This window comes from Pyrgilauda ruficollis, unplaced genomic scaffold (assembly GCF_017590135.1).
Source record: "Pyrgilauda ruficollis isolate IOZ18807 unplaced genomic scaffold, ASM1759013v1 scaffold106, whole genome shotgun sequence".
Lineage (NCBI taxonomy): Eukaryota > Metazoa > Chordata > Aves > Passeriformes > Passeridae > Pyrgilauda > Pyrgilauda ruficollis.
The window spans coordinates 1,526,208-1,542,700 of NW_024508766.1; the positions used below are offsets into that span (position 1 = coordinate 1,526,208).

Here is a 16,493-nt window from a genome sequence, read left to right on the forward strand (position 1 = left end):
TTTTTTTTTTTGTGGGGTGGAGGGGGAAAGCTACATCAGTGGTGAGGACATTGCTCAGAAAGCCCTCCCATCCCTTGGGAATTGCTAAGCTCACTTTTATATCTCTTATGTATAGGAATCAAGAGGCAAGAAGAATAAAAGCAAAACTCAGCTTGAAAGCACAGAGTGAAATCCATTAAAATATTAAGCAAGCATCCACTTTCCTCAGGCCAAACTCATCCATTAACCCAAAGCAGTCTTCAGAGACAATGCTGTTTCCAACAGCCTTTTCCATTTTCATCTCTGTAGTAATTTTATAGTATGAATCAGCAAAAAGTTACCAGTCCATAAGAAAAGGTTACTGCCACACCTTCTGAATTCAGTTCCCTGTTCAATTGCTGACAAGCTCTGTAACTGAGTAGGTCAGTGTCTCATTATCATGTACAAAATATCAGAAAATGTGTTGGAAAACACAGATGTTTAAATTCTGATAGTAATAGTGGAAAAAAAATAGATTAATCTTTGTTAAGAGAGAAGAGTGATGCTGTAGCTGAGCAACGCGAGGCACACAAGGAACAGTCAGAGAAAATTATATACTATTTGACAAAAGATAAAAGATTTCTAGATGGGAGAACAGTCTTACTTCTATACTCATATCTCATCACAGAGATGATGGATTTACCAGGCAGCAAGATTTTATGGGAATCCTACTGTGAAAAACAAGCAAGGACAATGCCATCTCCTGTATGTGTAAACTTTTTGATTTCTTCTTTCCGAAGGAGTAAAAGGTGTTGAAGGATGCTGGGCTTTTATTTGGTGTAGGAATCCAGGCAGCACTGTGAACAACACAAGAAAGCACCACTTGCAGATATTTATTTAATTTCATTACGTCTTGTCACTGAAGTCATATACATGTCAATTACTTGGTGGCTATTATATTAATCAAAAAGTCCAAATTCTAGCAACCTTAGTAGACAGGTCAAGAGGTAAATATCAATATTGATGGAAGGATGGTTATCACCATAGTGACACTATTAGGTTAAGCTTGCTTGAACATTTGAGTGTAAAATTTATTACACATGTATTTACAATTTTTTCAGTTATATGAAGATTTACCATGAGGAATTCTTGAGTTTATCACCTGATGACAGTATCAAAGAAAAGTAACTCCACTGATCTTATAACTGTGGTTTATGGATACCTCTATTTGACATAGATAATCTCCAAACAAGCTGAGTTCTTTAAACTAAAAGAGTTACATGAGCATTCACTTGGTGGGAATAGATGTTTATTATACAAAACCAAGATATTTCCATGTTGTATTATCCGTACTAAAGAACCTGCCTGGTTCCTTACCATGCTGAACACATAAATGAACTCTGAGCAATTTCAGTCCCTTGTCATGCAAAAAAAACCCTAGTAAAAATATTTTCCTGTCTGAACTTGGAAAGAAAAAAATTAAGAACTGAAAGTATATGCATACAACAGGATTTGAGTTTATTGTTAAATGAATTCTTTTTCAGTCCCTCAATATAATACCATAAATATTCTTCTGACAGCAAATTCTAGAATTACTAGATTAAAACCACCATCACAAAATCATTTGATGTGACACTGTATCAGCTCAGGACACCTATGAGACAGCCTGCATTATCTCGTATTCTTCACTTCTCTCCCACCAGTTGTCTTTCAATACAATTGCTGCTCAGCGATACAACTGCTTAGAAGTGTCCCCAGTTCCTATCTGTTGAAGCATCTGCATTTTAAGCTAAATGAGCTTAAAATAGTTAGAATGAAACATTTATCAGTAAGGTCATCTTCTGTGGCCTGAGCTCACATGACCTCCTGCGAGAGCTGTAAGACTCCACCTTGCTGGCTCACAACCACCTTGGGAATAACTCTTCCTTCAGATTTTCTTTATGTGCAGGAAGTATTCTTCTGGACCTGACACAGCATCAGCATCACTGAAGTGATGAATGAAGAGTCTGATCCTATCAATACAAAATAAAAAAGAAGAAAAAAACACCAAACTACACCAAAAAAGGCAAGAAATTGGACTAAGCTATAAAAGTAGACATCAAAAGCTTCCTTCTTTCACAGTGAGAAGCTGTTACTATCACAAACCTCTAAGTACAGGTGGAAGTCTAGGGATTTCTTAAGCCTTCCTCTTAATAGTAAAAGTATCACCCCTAAAAATGTCTTCTTTCCTGAAAGCAAAAAACCCCTTTTTCTGCAAAATACATGTGTGAGATTCCTGAAAAATATGAGAATTGGGTGACTGACCCCTGCAATGGATGAATGTCCAGAGGAGGTGGGCAAGAATGATGTGCTGAAGGAAGAATATAAGGAAAAGCAATGAATTGTCATAAAGAAAGATGAAATTAGCACAAGAGGGACTGGATAGAAAATTTTGCTTTAGGAATACAGCTGCATCATTCAGCCCTAAGATCCAATAAACAGCCTTCCCCAAAATAATTAGTCGAGAGTAATGTTTTCCTGAGCTAACCAGGCCAGCGTGGGAGGGTAGTGTTTATGTGACTCAGCCCAATATAAAGTAGAGGAAACAGATAACTCAAAAAATCAGCTTGGAAAACAGTAACTGGCTTGATCTGGGTGTAACCTGCATATTTCTTCCCAGTAACTGTGAGGACGCAGTGTCATGACACCAAGCATTTAGAGACCAGGAATGGGAATTTGAACAGTATATTTGAATTGTGATTCCACTGATATTGCAGCTGCTATAATGTGATTGTGCTGCAATTCCAGTATATTGCTGTAACATTCTGCTACATCAAAGTCCTGGATATATCTATAAGAACTTGGGTTAGAGAGTACAGGAATATGGCTGCAGGCTACTAAATGAGCCCAACACAAAAGAAGACGCAATTACTGGAGGCAAGACCTCTTCCTTGTTCTGGATTACCTGTACGAGGTCATTGAATTGAAGAGCTTCCAGTAGAAAGTCACACATCTTTCATAGCCTCAAATACTGGAGCATTGGTTCTTCTACAGATGATGAGTACAGCCTCAGACTCTGCATCTTTAATGGTCACATCCAATGAAACCTGAAAGGAAGTGCGAAGCCTGTCTGATTTCCCCAAGTTATCCATGAATTAAAAAAATCAAATCAAACAAAACCAAACCAACAAACAAAACAAACCACAACAAAGAAAACACCACCACCTCCAGCACCACCACCACCACCACAACAACAACAACAATCAAACCAAACAAGCAAACAGTCCAATGACTGGACTGATAGCATTCTCCATACTCATCCCTAACTAAAAGACACCTGGAACCAATTAAGAGGCAGAGGACAATCACTTTTCACAAGCTCCCGAATGTGTGAGTCCAGGCTCTACAATCTATTTGCCTCCTTTACAATAGGAGGAAGCATATACAGGATTATCAATTATCAATGAACTAATAGTGGCAAGACTGTGAGCAGACTTAATTAATAGTTTAATTATGACAATGTAATGTTACTATTCTCAAGAGAGGTACTTGAACCTTTCCTTCTCAGTAACTGCTTTAAAGTTAATTTCTTTAACTTAGGAATATTTAAGATGGCTTTCTTGGGCAACTGTTTCAAGTGAGTCATAGTGGATTAAACAGCAACTTCGCAACACATTTTTTTTGCCCACTTTTAAACTCTTTCAGCCTATATAACACTGTAAGGTCTTCTGCCAATTTTGTGCAATAAAATGCTGTAGTTCTATCAAAGATCTCTATATGAAAATAAAATTTGCATTGAACAAGTGCAAAGGGAAATCTCTAATAGCAATTGCTGTAATACTTTTGAGTCATGTATCCTGTTTTTCTCTTTCTCATTTATAAACAAATCATTATGGTGGCAGAATATGGTAAATAAACTTCTGTGCTTAAAACAGCAGGAGTTACATACCTGAACTTGCAGTCATCAACATGCTTCAGCAGATTGTGTTTTGATGGTTAAAATTAGACTATCGCTCACCCCATTCCACCCTGCCAAAGCCACCTGATGAAGGTGTAAGCTGTCAGGAAACAGATAAGGCTACAGACTAAAACCTAAAACAGATCTCACAAAAGAAAGAAAGAAAGAAAGCAAAAGAGCAAGTAGAAATAACTGCCTGGGTCCAGAAAAGCAAGTAACAGGAGGAGCCCCTTGGAAAGCATTCAGAGGCTGTTGAGGTTTTAGTTTTACCCAATCAACTATCTTCCTCTCCTTCTTCCTACATTCAGAGTGGGATTTGCTTTGCACTTTCTTCAGCTGCAAGAGAACTTTCACGATTCACACAGGACACCAAGGCCTTAAATCCTAACAGAGCTGAAGAAAAATGAAATGTCAGCAAGACAGAAGATTTCTTGGACATGTTGATTTCCTTAATTTGCTGCCATAGTTTTTAAGACCACACCAGTAACAACACAGACAAGATGGTAACTAGAAACACAGGAGTAAACAGAGCAGTGACAAAGAACTCCCTCAGCATCACAAGAAGTAATTCAAGTATTTAGCTATGCATTTTTTTTCCCATAAAACATACCTCTTTAGCTTGAAAAGTCCCAGTTAGACAGGGAAATCTAATACTTTGCAGAGGTGTAAGAAGGAAAAAAGCAAACACTGCACATAGATCAGATACCCTGCTGCAGCAAAAGGGGAATTGGGGCAACAAGGAAAGGTAAGTGAAGTGGCATAGAGGCAGTGAAGGAGAACCCTAGATTTTTGACTCAATCTGTAATAGCTGTATTTTCATAAGCATGTTCTTGTTTCAGATGTAACTGACTTCTGCAAAGTGTCTTTTCTTTATCTCGTATTCTTCACTTCTCTCCCACCAGTTGTCTTTCAATACAATTGCTGCTCAGCGATACAACTGCTTAGAAGTGTCCCCAGTTCCTATCTGTTGAAGCATCTGCCCATTTCAAAATAAATATTTCTGTAATTTAATGATGGAAATTTTTTGCCAATTTTGCTATTTTCTAACTTGCTTGAATTATTGTTTATAAAATAGGCTTCAGTGAAGTGCATTTAAACAAATGTCAGCTACTTCACGTACACTTGAACAACCACATGCCATCCTACAATTACAACCTCTGCTTTTTAACTCCCAGTCACATCTTTTCAAAGATGTTTATGAAACTGGTGCTAATGCAGGTACCAGTTGTGGCCAATGCAAACAGTAACTGTTGCAGACCTCTTTAACAGATGATTGTGTGGATGTACCAGATCCCAAAAGGAGAGGAAATTGTAACACATGCTAGTGGAACATATTGTGCTTATTGGCTAGAATTCTTTTCCTAGCCTCACCAGCAGCAGAGAGCCTTCACCTTCTCTTTCTATACTGCAACCACAGAAGAGATATTGTGAAAGACTGAGGGACGGGGTGCAGTGCATAAAAAGTCAATGGCTAAAAGACAATCAGTTGTTTCTGTACCAGTCTTTTCTCCCCACTTCAGAGCTCTGTGGTACTGAGAGCCCTCATATGTCTACTAAGTCCACACTTAGCCCAGACATGACTACATCAGGAGTTAACAAGACCTTTTTTTGGGAAAGGAAAAAAAATAGCTGCTGCAGGAGAAATTCAAGCCTGTTATCTCAATAGGCTGCATCTCTTCTTAGTAATATCATCTGGCAAGAGGAAAGGAAGACAACTGAGCAGCAGTCCCCTTTTCAGCATATTACTTCTGAAACTGTCCAGAGAAGGAAAAATCAACCACCTCAACAGAAGAAACATTTATGAGTCAGCTGTTAAGTCAACTTCACCAATGCAAACAGCTTAAAGACACAAGGATTCCACACACCAACCATATATCAGCCATCTACCAGTGTACCTAAAATTTAACTTGCAGACTTAGTTTTGTTCGGCTGCTTCCCTGAAGGGTTATGAAGTTAAAACACTCAAAGGAAGGGCCAACAAGCACAGCAGCCAGACATAACGTGGCGGGGGGAAACAGGGAAGCATGGCCCAGGTGGAAGGAAATGGTGCTGAACAATCAGAGTAGGAAGCTACCCACGTATTTTCAGAAGAAGCTGACATAATGGTCATTGGATCCAGAGGAGAGGATTTATTTCTCCTCATGTCCACTTTTGGCCCTGTCTTTAACTTGCATCAGGTGTGGTACTGTTGGCCTTCTGCTGCCTCTCCACTACAAGCCGAGCCTGCTGCTTTAGTGAGCTGAAGTGCCCCATAGAAGTGTGCAGCAGCACCACAGTCAGCTCCAGAGAACTGGAGGACATAAAGGTGGTAGTGGGAGTACACAACCAAGTGTTGGGGTGCAGAGCCAGGTGGCAGGGGGTGTGGTATTGTAGTAATCCACCGTGCTTCAGGAAGTCACACTTGAAATTCCTGCAGAGTAAGAAGAGAGGGTTTTCTGCAGAGAAAACAGACACAATCTGCTATCTGGCACACATGCCAACAGCATAGCAACAGTTTTTTAAACATCTTTTCCTTGTCACTTTTGAATTTTACCAATTTTAAACACTAAGTGTAACAGCAACAAGGCTTGGGAACCCAACCTCTAAACAAGGAAACTAGTAGAAAATAAAAACGTAAAATGTCAAGACAATTTTGGCAAAATCCTGGGAAAAGAGAAGAGAGTAATTAAAAATCTAACACATCATTTGCTTTTCAAATTTTTAATTAGGTATAATAAATGTACATAAAAGGAAGCATTGGCATTTTTGTTCATTTTAAGTGTATGAAATGGTAGGGAAAATAGACACATGGCATGAGTGAGGTCAGAAGTATCAAGACTGGTTTGAAATATTTCAAAATGTCATGCTAACAGGATATTAAGGGAAGCTTTTAAAGCCATCATGAACAAGGCTTGTTTAACATCAGAGCTAGAACCCACATCACACACAAGTTTGACATAGACTGAGAAAAGCAAATTTTCCTCATGTCTCGTATATCCAGGAATTTCAGCTGTGAGGTCTACATTAGGGTTAGCCATTTTCTCTCATTTTGAATGAGTTTGTTGACTGAATAAATTTTTAGAAAGTAAGTGCAAACTGCTGCACTACTTCGTCATGCTAAATCTATTATTTGAAAGAGTCTTAATAAGGCTGAAGAGGAGGCAGCAGCATTTGAGATATTATAAACCAGTCTAGCACCAAGCAACTCCAAAGTCTAGTTCCCTATCTGCCCTTTGGTGGATGCCCTCTGGGGAGTGAAAAAAAGAAAGAAATAAAACCACTGTATACTGCAAAGCCATAAATGCCTGACTCCCTGGATGAAGAACAAACTTCACTCCCTGAAGCTACACATGGTTGACATGCGAGTTAATTTCAAAACCAAGGACAACACCCTACCAGTTACAGTGTTTATGGGAAGATGACCCTACAACATACTGGGACTGTGTATTACCAGTGTCCTTTTGCAAGCAGTCACTGTAAACAGTACATTGTCTTAATGATCCTGCCAACAGTGCAGTAACATACATGTTCAATTCAGCCTTGCACTTCAGGATTATTTTTAAGTGCCCTCAAAACAAAAGCTGCTTCTACAGGTCTCGTTAGCTATGCTAATGAATTCTCCTCATCGCCCTCAAAACACTCAGGGGGTGAACAGTTACTCCAAAAGAAGAGGTTCATTTACATACCTCACCCAAAAGGATCCAGGAATTACTTTTTGCAGTTCTTCAAATGCATAGCAAACTGAAGTTGGAAGTTTTCCCAGACTGAAATGTGCATCTTAGCTATCTTTCTGCAGCACTTGCAGATGTTAGCTGACCTAATTCTGTTCTTTCTAAAATCAGTGAAAACTACTTACTGGGGATTACCAAAGCCAACATTAGAAATCTTGAAAAAGCACTAGGTGTACAACCACCTAAACTTCACTCTCACCCAGATTCAGTTCCCAGACCCTGTAAGCATAAGACAGACATTGTAAAAAAAGTAAATTTCTATGTGTCTTCAATCTTGCATCCTTTCCTTCTGGAAGCAATTAATATTTTGTAAATTCATTGCATATTCTAATTCTGAGATACTTGCATCTTCAATATATTAAAAGTATATCAAACTGAAATGACAATGAAGAAAAAATATTATCCTATTTGTATGACTGCTTAATTACTGTTTCAGAATTCTGGAAATTCTTACATACAGAATTAGAAAGAATTTCGTTTTTAAACTAAATTTCTTGGCCTACCAAAGTGAAAACTGATGTTCATGACTCCTAGGCAGGTACTTCTACAACTTCAAAATAGTCATTAGGCAGAATCACATAGCCTTTTCCTGCCAATATGTCTTTTTCTTTCTGAAACTGAACAATTTCTCTTAGTTTCTCAATTTGTCTTTCCTGACGCCGGCACCGCTGTTGCGCTGTCTTCAGCTTCTTCCGCAGCTTTTCAACTTGTTCTTCCAGCTGTTGAATTCTTTTTCGCTGATGGACTGTATCCTCTACGGTATAGTTATGATCGCAAAAAACAGCAAGATTGCTGGGGGTCTGGAGAGGGGGCATCAATAATCCAATACTCGGATCTACAAATCTGGCATCTATTTGAGACAAATGAAAAGAAGGAGTTGATGGAGATTGTGGTAGTACTGGAGCTGCTGGTGGTGGTGGTGGTGGTGGTGGTGGTGGTGGAGGCGGTGGCAGCGGTGGCAGTGGAGGAGGTGGCAGTGGATCTTCTGGCTGCTCTGCAAATTCTTCAGACTAGAAAGAACAAGGAAAAAAATGCACATTTTCATGCTTAATATTGTTTACAACACAACTCCCTTATTACAGCCCCAGAATAACCTAAACAACCAGGACTTAAACTAATAAAATAAATTTCGAAGACACGATTTTTAAAACTGGCAAACATTTCTCGGCCTGCTTTGTCCGGCTTCTCAATTGGACATATTTTTAACCAGCTTCATTTTAAGGGCTCTTTGAAACTCAAGCCCTTATGTCTAAATAGGTTTTTTGAATAATCTAAGAAGGAAGAACACAGACTGCAGTTCCATAAAAAGGAGTTCAGATGACCTAGCAATTCATTGCTGCCATCCCATTCCCTTTTGTCCCTCCTCCTTTCTGCTCCATCATACCACTACGTAATTGAACCTACCAGCTACCTTAATCAAAAACACATCAGACATGGACAATCTTCTGCTGAGGTAGAATGAGTGTTAGCTAATGAGCAGGCTGATAGGGTGGCAGAGCAGAGAGACAGACACAGTAAGACCAGTCTTCTCAACAGCTGGGAGGGACTCTTACTGGTTTTCGGCTGCAGTGTAAGGGTTTGGTTAAAAGAGACATCATGAACCAAAATAAACAGCTCTTCAACAGCAAAGCAGCCTTTTCATCATTGGTACTTACTTTTTGCTCAAATATAATTGCTAAAATGACAGAAAGCTACTTGATCTCCCATTATCACTGCATAAATTTTCTGTCGATTATTAAATGTCAAAGTAATGCAACAAAAGGTATGACATACACCTGCCCTGATATGTGGAAAAAGTGAGAATCATAAATTTATAGAATGTTTTAGGTTGGAAGGGTCATCAAAAGATCATCCAGTGTCAACACCCCTCCACCTTGGACAGGGACACCTTTCACTAGACCACGTTGCTCAGAGCCCCATCCAATCCTTGAACACTTCTGGGGATGGAGCATTCAGAGCTTCTCTGGGCAACCAGTTCTAGTGCCTCACCACCCTCACAGTGAAGAATGTTTACCGAATATCTAATCTAAACCTGCCCTCCTGCAGCTTAAGGCCATACCCTCTTGGCCTGTCACTACATGCCCTTATAAAAAAGTCCCTTTCCAGCCTTCTTCTAGGCCCCCTTTAGATTCTGCTATGAGGTCTCCACACCACTTTCTCTTCTCCAGGCTGAACATCTCCAACTTTTTCAGCCTGTGTCTCTAGGATGGGTGCCCCATCCTGCTGGTCATCTTCCTGGCCTTCTCTGGAGTCACTTCAACAGGTCCAAGTCCTTCCTGTGCTGGGACCCCAGAGCTGGATGCAGTTTTCCAGGTAGGGTCTCACCAGAGCAGAGGGGTAGAATCTCTTCCCTCGCCCTGCTGGCCATGCTGCTTTGGATGCAGCCCAGGATACTTCTGGCTTTCTGGGCTGTGAGCTCACACTGCCAGGTCACGTTAAGAAACAGAACTGCATGCCGGCAGATGGAATGGATGAAGTGAAGCACCCCTTGGCAGCAGCAAAATATCGATTGGCTCAACTCCATTGCAGGGTTTTTTTGCAGATAAAACTGCAGGTTTTATCACATTGCTGTTAATAGATCCACTTGTACAGGTCAGAGCAATATAGATTCCAAGCCATTTGAGTACAGGCTAGAGCAGAGAATCAGATTCTTTCTTCCCCAAAGGAATCCAGTATAATTTAGAAATGCTTCTGTGCACACGTCGATTGAAAAAGCACTGTTGAAACCAAAGAGCTTGCATTTCGCCTATTGAAAATAAAGCTTAAAACATTCTCAGTAAAAGAGTCACTGAAAAAATTTTCTACCTACTCACCTGTTGCCAATACAATTAGTACAAAGAAAAGCATAAGGACCGGAAGAATGTTGATTTTAAGAACAGCCAACAGTCCTCACCATCAAAATATCAAGCTCATCAGATCTGAAGGTCGTATCATTAACTTCCTTGACTTAACACAAAAGCAAGATAGATGTGTGGGTGTCTACCTGACCCCCATACAAACCACAATACTTGCCAGACAGTAACTGAAAAGGCAGTCTGGTTATTTGTATTGAAGGAAAGTGATGATTGGCATTAAAGGGAAGTTTAATATGCACTCAAATATAACTGATCACAGGTAAGTACAAAATCAGTAAACTACCAATCTTATTTCTCAGTTATAGAAAACTGCTGCTCTTAGCCTAATGAATATTCTAAAGAGCTTGACCCTGTCAACTGTCACTATCAAATTTTTCTACTAAAAAAAACCCTACAAGACAAAGGTAGAGCTAGCAAAAAGAAACTCATTCTTGCTAGAAACAAAAGCAAAAATCAGATCACTGCTGGACTGCTGAATTCACAGAGACTTCTATTTGAAGCTATTGAGCATATGCTACCTCTGTATATACAAATTATTATTGTCACAACATATCACAGAGAACAAATATTTGGTATCTCTGGGACATTATCAGTGACTTCTAATTATTTCTCCTAGCCAATAAATACTTCTCCTAAGACATAAGTAAAGAAAAAGAAGGTATACCAAATTACATAGTGCGAAAGAAAAAAACCTGTATTTCAAAATTCATGTGGATTCAACTCCAAAACAACCACAATTATTCTTTGTTATTACACTGTTACTTGAAGATAAGTGGCAGTTCATTCAAAAGTGCCACGAGACAAATAAAAATAGAACTAAATCCTTCAGAATTAAAAGGCACTCGCTGTTCTGTGTTTTTGTAGATGCAGGTATGACAGCGAAATTGGGAATGTGGCTCACTACTAAGACTGCTGCACCAACAGTACTTTTGCAGACTACCCTACACACCCATTCAGCTTTCAGACTGTAAAAAAATTTGCAAGTGTTTTACACACAACAAAGAAAATGTGTATTTCACAGATAAGCAAAGAAGTGTAATCAAACAAAAAACACAGCCATATTTCCCTGAAAGCTGTCTCCTTGTTTACATTCTGTTTATATTCTCTTATCTATTATTAGCCACTTTTCATTTTTCAAATGTGTAGCAATTTTATTTATGCAGCACTCCCATACTGTATATAAAGAGGAAAACTGAACAAGAAAAATCTGAGTTTTCTTCTGTGCACTTCATCCCATTTAAGTCTTTTGCTCCCCAAACCTACTCTATCTACCACTGTCTTCTTTGCCACTTTCTCTATGGCAGAGCAGTAAGAGATCAAATATTTTATATCCTTTAAAGGATTAAAAATCAATCTTTTCCATTCTTGTCTTGAAGTTATGAATTGTTACTTCTTGATGTAATAAGTGACTTGCATTTGACAGTAAATTTTTCTAGTGGCACAGTGAAGGGAATACCTCACACAGAAGTCTGTACCATCAAAAGTCAGGGACCAGTATGGCTTTTGAAAACATTAAGGCAAGACACAGGTGCTCTCAGGACAGAGAGATAGCAGGTGCAGGTAAAGTTCTGCCACTCACTTTAACTTTGCAAAGTCAAAGCACAGAGCCCTCTTAAAGAGGCCAGTTAAGTTTCACAGTTAACATCCACATCTTCAATGCTAGCAGTAGCATCAGCCATGGGAAGAGAGTAAGTGCCATTTGCAAGCATTAATGAAGGCTCCCTCAGACTCTGAATATGCAGGAATTGCTGTGAAACAGTTTAATGACAGGCAAGTACCTTCTTGCTTTGCTGCCATTCAATTTAATTCAGCACATGGATGCTGTATTAAATGGACATGTGAGCAGGTCAAAGCCAGTGTCTGCCTATACAACACTTTGCGCTCCAAAGCCTAGAGAAAACAAGCACAGCTGTTGGAGGTGTTTTCAGCCACCACAGCCGTCCTGGTGACCCCAGGCAGACAGGCTCAGCATCCTGCCAGCCTTCATCCTTCCCAGCCTGCATCCTCTCATTGCTCGCTGCCCTGCCACCCTGCAACCAGTGACACGCATGACACATTCCAGCACCTGCAGCCATGGGTGCTTTGGGTTTACCTTTTCACCGGGTTCAGTGTAACAGAATATTGTGGGCACAGCATTCTCTTTTAGGAGCTTGTTATTGCATTCCCTCTTGAAGCAATCGGGGGTAAAGTGTTCTGAGCAAATGCTGCTGTACTTGGTCGGCTTGAAGTTTTTCCTCTTAACAGCAGCTTCCCACTTCTTGCAAAGATCGGGTCTTGTAAGAGGAAACCTGCAAGCAAGAGGCACTTTCAGCTTTTCTGGAAAGCTTTATAACCGGAGCCAAAACCTTCCTGCTCCCCATCGCGGGGAGGGAATGAGGTTTCAGCTCGCTCTCGCCCTGCAACAGGCGGCTCAGAGGGTCCCGTCCCTCGGCTTTCCCCAGGGAGACGCCGGGTGGGGCGGGCGAGGCACCCCACCCTCAGCGGCCGCGAACAGACATGTCCCGCTCCCTGTCCGTCTGTCCGTGCGTTGGTACCCGCCCGCCCGCGCGCACTCCCGCCCGGCTCCCCGCCATCCTCGCGCGCGCGGTCCCGCGCTGGCCCCGCCCCCCGGCGCGACCCGCCCCGGCGCCCGCGCGCGCTCACTTGTGGAAGGAGATGGGCTTCTCTTTGTCGTATCGGTTCCGGCAGCGGTAGGCGGAACAGGACTGCACCATCCCGCCCAAACCCGCGCCCGCCGCGGCGCGGCCTCCGTGGGGACGGACGAGCCGACGGGGCGCTGCGAACTCACTGCCGGGCACCCATGCTTCCCCCGCCTCTCGCGGCCCCCCCCCGCGCCCGTGGGCCTCCGGAGAGGGACGGGAACGGGACGCGCGGCCTCTCCCAACTCCAAGATGGCGGCGCCAGCTTCAACGGAACCTCTCGCGGTAGCGGCGCGCACCGCGCTCCGCCCATTGGGCGCGTCGGCGCGCAGGGTGGGGGCGGGGTCTTGTTCGGCGGACTCGCCAATCCGGCCGCCTCCTTTCCCCCGCTCCGCCCCCTTTTCGGAGCCGTGCTCCGCCCACAGCCGCACCCACAGCTGGGCAGCGCCGCCCACAGCTCACCCACAGCTGGGCAGCGCCATCCGCACCCACAGCTGGGCAGCACCGCCCATAGCTCACCCACAGCTGGGCAGCACCGCCCATAGCTCACCCACAGCTGGGCAGCACCGCCCACAGCTCACCCACAGCTGGGCAGCACCGCCCACACCCACACCCGCACCCACAGCTGGGCAGCGCCATCCGCACCCACAGCTGGGCAGCGCCGCCTACACCCGCACCCACAGCTGGGCAGCGCCATCCGCACCCACAGCTGGGCAGCGCCATCCGCACCCACAGCTGGGCAGCGCCGCCCACCCCGTCCGGCACCATCTGGGGAGCGCCGCCGCTCCCCTCCACATCCACGCCATGGCAGCGCCTCCGGCCCCGCCGGGCACAACCCCGGGCCCGAGGGCTGCGCTGCGGCCGTTCCTTCACTAAGGGGAACCTGTCAGGGCCCACTCCGACCGCGCCATACCCGAAGTCTTGGCCGGGAGTGGTTGCCCCAGCCGGCAGGCAGGGCTGCGGCCGGGCGAACCGGTGTGCACAACAACAGGGACAGGAAGAAGCTGGCGCGGGGGAAAGGCAAAAGAAAACAACGGGAAGACCACATTGCCATAACACACAGTTGCCTTAAGGACATGTAAAACAACTCAGTGTCGCTCACCTAAACGTAGTTTGCAGGTACATCAGCAAACAGTAGATAGATCTCTCAACAAATCGATTTGTTGTTACAAATAAGTTTATTTCGAGCACTTTTGACATGTTCCCATTCTGTGGGCTCACTTTTGAACTTTGCATTTGATCAAGAACTAAAACCGTCCTACATAAGTGACAGTTTTTATATAGGAATGATGAAGGAACTTACCTTACCTTTAGGGTCACTCCAGTCAAGTGTAACATTATATCTAGAAATTCACTGACAATGACCACAGACCCAAGTGAACTTCCATGGCTTTTCTCTGACCCCACACAAATCATCATTTTCTCCTTAATCTGCTTTCCCTCTCTACACTTGCTTTGTGTGGGAAAGAAAACAAGGTTTATTTGCCTTAGCTTGTAGGCTGTGGCTTCTCTGCCTAGACAGCTCTCTTTGCCCAACAGGTACCAGTCACTGCCATTTGCTTACCCAGGAATATGACAGAAAAGCGTGTACAGCAGCTTCAGCAGTACTTCCACAAAGCCACTCGCATGAATTGTTTTCAGTACTTAGTGTTGGCTGAGCACTGTTAGCTCTGCTCCCTCTCCTGCTAGGTCAGCCAAGAGACAAGGAAACCAAAATAAGCCCTTTCTAGCACTACCTTCCTCATCAAGAAAAACATGCTTACTCCTCCCCTATCCACGTGAATGCCTCTGTCCTTGGCCTTTGCCTGATGGCTTTCTTCTCCCTCGAGTCCTGCTGCCAGTTTTCTCGGCAGCAATTCTGCCACAGCCTCAGGGACCAGAAGAGCTTGGCTGCCCTATGGCAGGATGAGCTAGGGGTGACCAGAGCCAAAGCCCAGGCTCATCAGCCTGGACAGAGTCCTGCAGCACAAGAGCAGGCAGACACTAATGGACACACCCACACAAGGTGAGGTGATGAACCAGGTCCACCCAGGTAATTCAGGCAGGAGCAGCAGGAGATGGTGCCAGGAACAGAACTGGAAACACAGGTCCAAGGTTCACCCAGGAGATGGAGTGGAAGAGAGCGACACCTATGACACAGCCAGGCAGGGACTGAAGGTGCTGGGCTGTGTTGAAAAGGAGCTCTTGCACCATACACAAGAGTCGGGGGCCCCAAAGCAGTTGAGTCAAAGTCATCAAGGCCTTAGTCAGTGCAGTTAGACTCCAGTTCTCCTATAGACCTGAAGAGGGATTCTGAGTCAAAGTCCTGGACTTGATACCACTGTCCACCTCCTCCTCCACTGCTGGTTTTGGAATGAACCCAGGCACAGGTGGGCACAGCATGGCCATATAGAGCATGAGGCTAAGAGCAGAACACAGCAACTTCACTAGACACTGTGAGAAGAGGCACGTGGTCTTGGTATGTAGGAAGGAAATGCCTGGAGAGAACGCATGAAAGCATGAGTAGGTTGCAGAAGGTGACACCTAACTCGGGGCGGGGGGGTCCATCACAGGTGAGGAGATCTGGTGAATGTGTAGATGAGCCACTGAGCCCATCAGTCACAAAGCTGATTTTAAAGACTTAAAGGAGAGATTTCAGCAGCTCTCTCAGGATCACATTGGTATCCTGAAGCAAAAGGGATTTATAAAAGACTGGGTGAAAAGAAATTTCCTCATGCCGTAAGAATTTCAGAAACTTGGAGAAGGGCAGAGGCAATTGTCTTGACTAAAGATAACAAATAAATACAACCCCCAACTGAAAAATGCTATTCACATTTCAGTAGTTTTGAAAATGTTGGAAATAAGTATAGGACGTTTCAAATCCTTTTTTTCTTTTTTTCTTTTTTTTTTTTTTTTTTTTTTTTTTTTTTTCCCCAGGAAAAAAAGGCTACATCAAATTCAAGTCCATTTTCTGAGTGACTTTTAGTTTGACTAGTTGGTGTGTTTCCTGATGGCCAAGCACTTCCCGTCAGACTTCCCAGCACCGTGTTGTTGAGAATCATTACTCCTCGACACCTGCACTATCCTGTGCCCATCCATCACAGACGCACCAGCACCTGCCCCAGCGGCCGCCACGCGATGCCCTTGCTCGCTTTCTTCCTGAGGACTCCCGGTCCCGGTGCCGGAGTGATGGCCCGGAGAAAAACTTCCCCGTTTCCGGACGAAGGCCCCGGCACTGCCCTCTTTCCCACACCGCAGTCGCGGGGCGAGTTTCCGAGGGGGAGGAGCAGCGCGGGTTCCCCACGGACACCCCACCGGGAAGCCGTTCCGCGCAAGCCCGGCGGGCGGGGGAAGGAGCGGGCGGGGGGGACCGGCGGCGGCAGCAGGGAGGCGGCGACGGCGGGGCGGGCAGCGG

The 16,493-nt window shown here is 43.8% G+C and overlaps 1 protein-coding gene across 1 annotated transcript; it reads right to left on the minus strand.

The window, feature by feature from the left end:
* Positions 1-6,585: 6,585 nt before the first annotated feature.
* On the minus strand, positions 6,586-13,403 carry THAP1 (THAP domain containing 1). Its single transcript, XM_041471358.1, has 3 exons — positions 13,104-13,403; positions 12,553-12,748; positions 6,586-8,615 (listed from the first exon to the last, which is right to left on the minus strand). The coding sequence occupies exons 1-3, from the start codon at positions 13,172-13,174 to the stop codon at positions 8,136-8,138; spliced, it is 747 nt and encodes a 248-aa protein (XP_041327292.1). The 5' UTR covers positions 13,175-13,403; the 3' UTR covers positions 6,586-8,135.
* Positions 13,404-16,493: the final 3,090 nt, after the last annotated feature.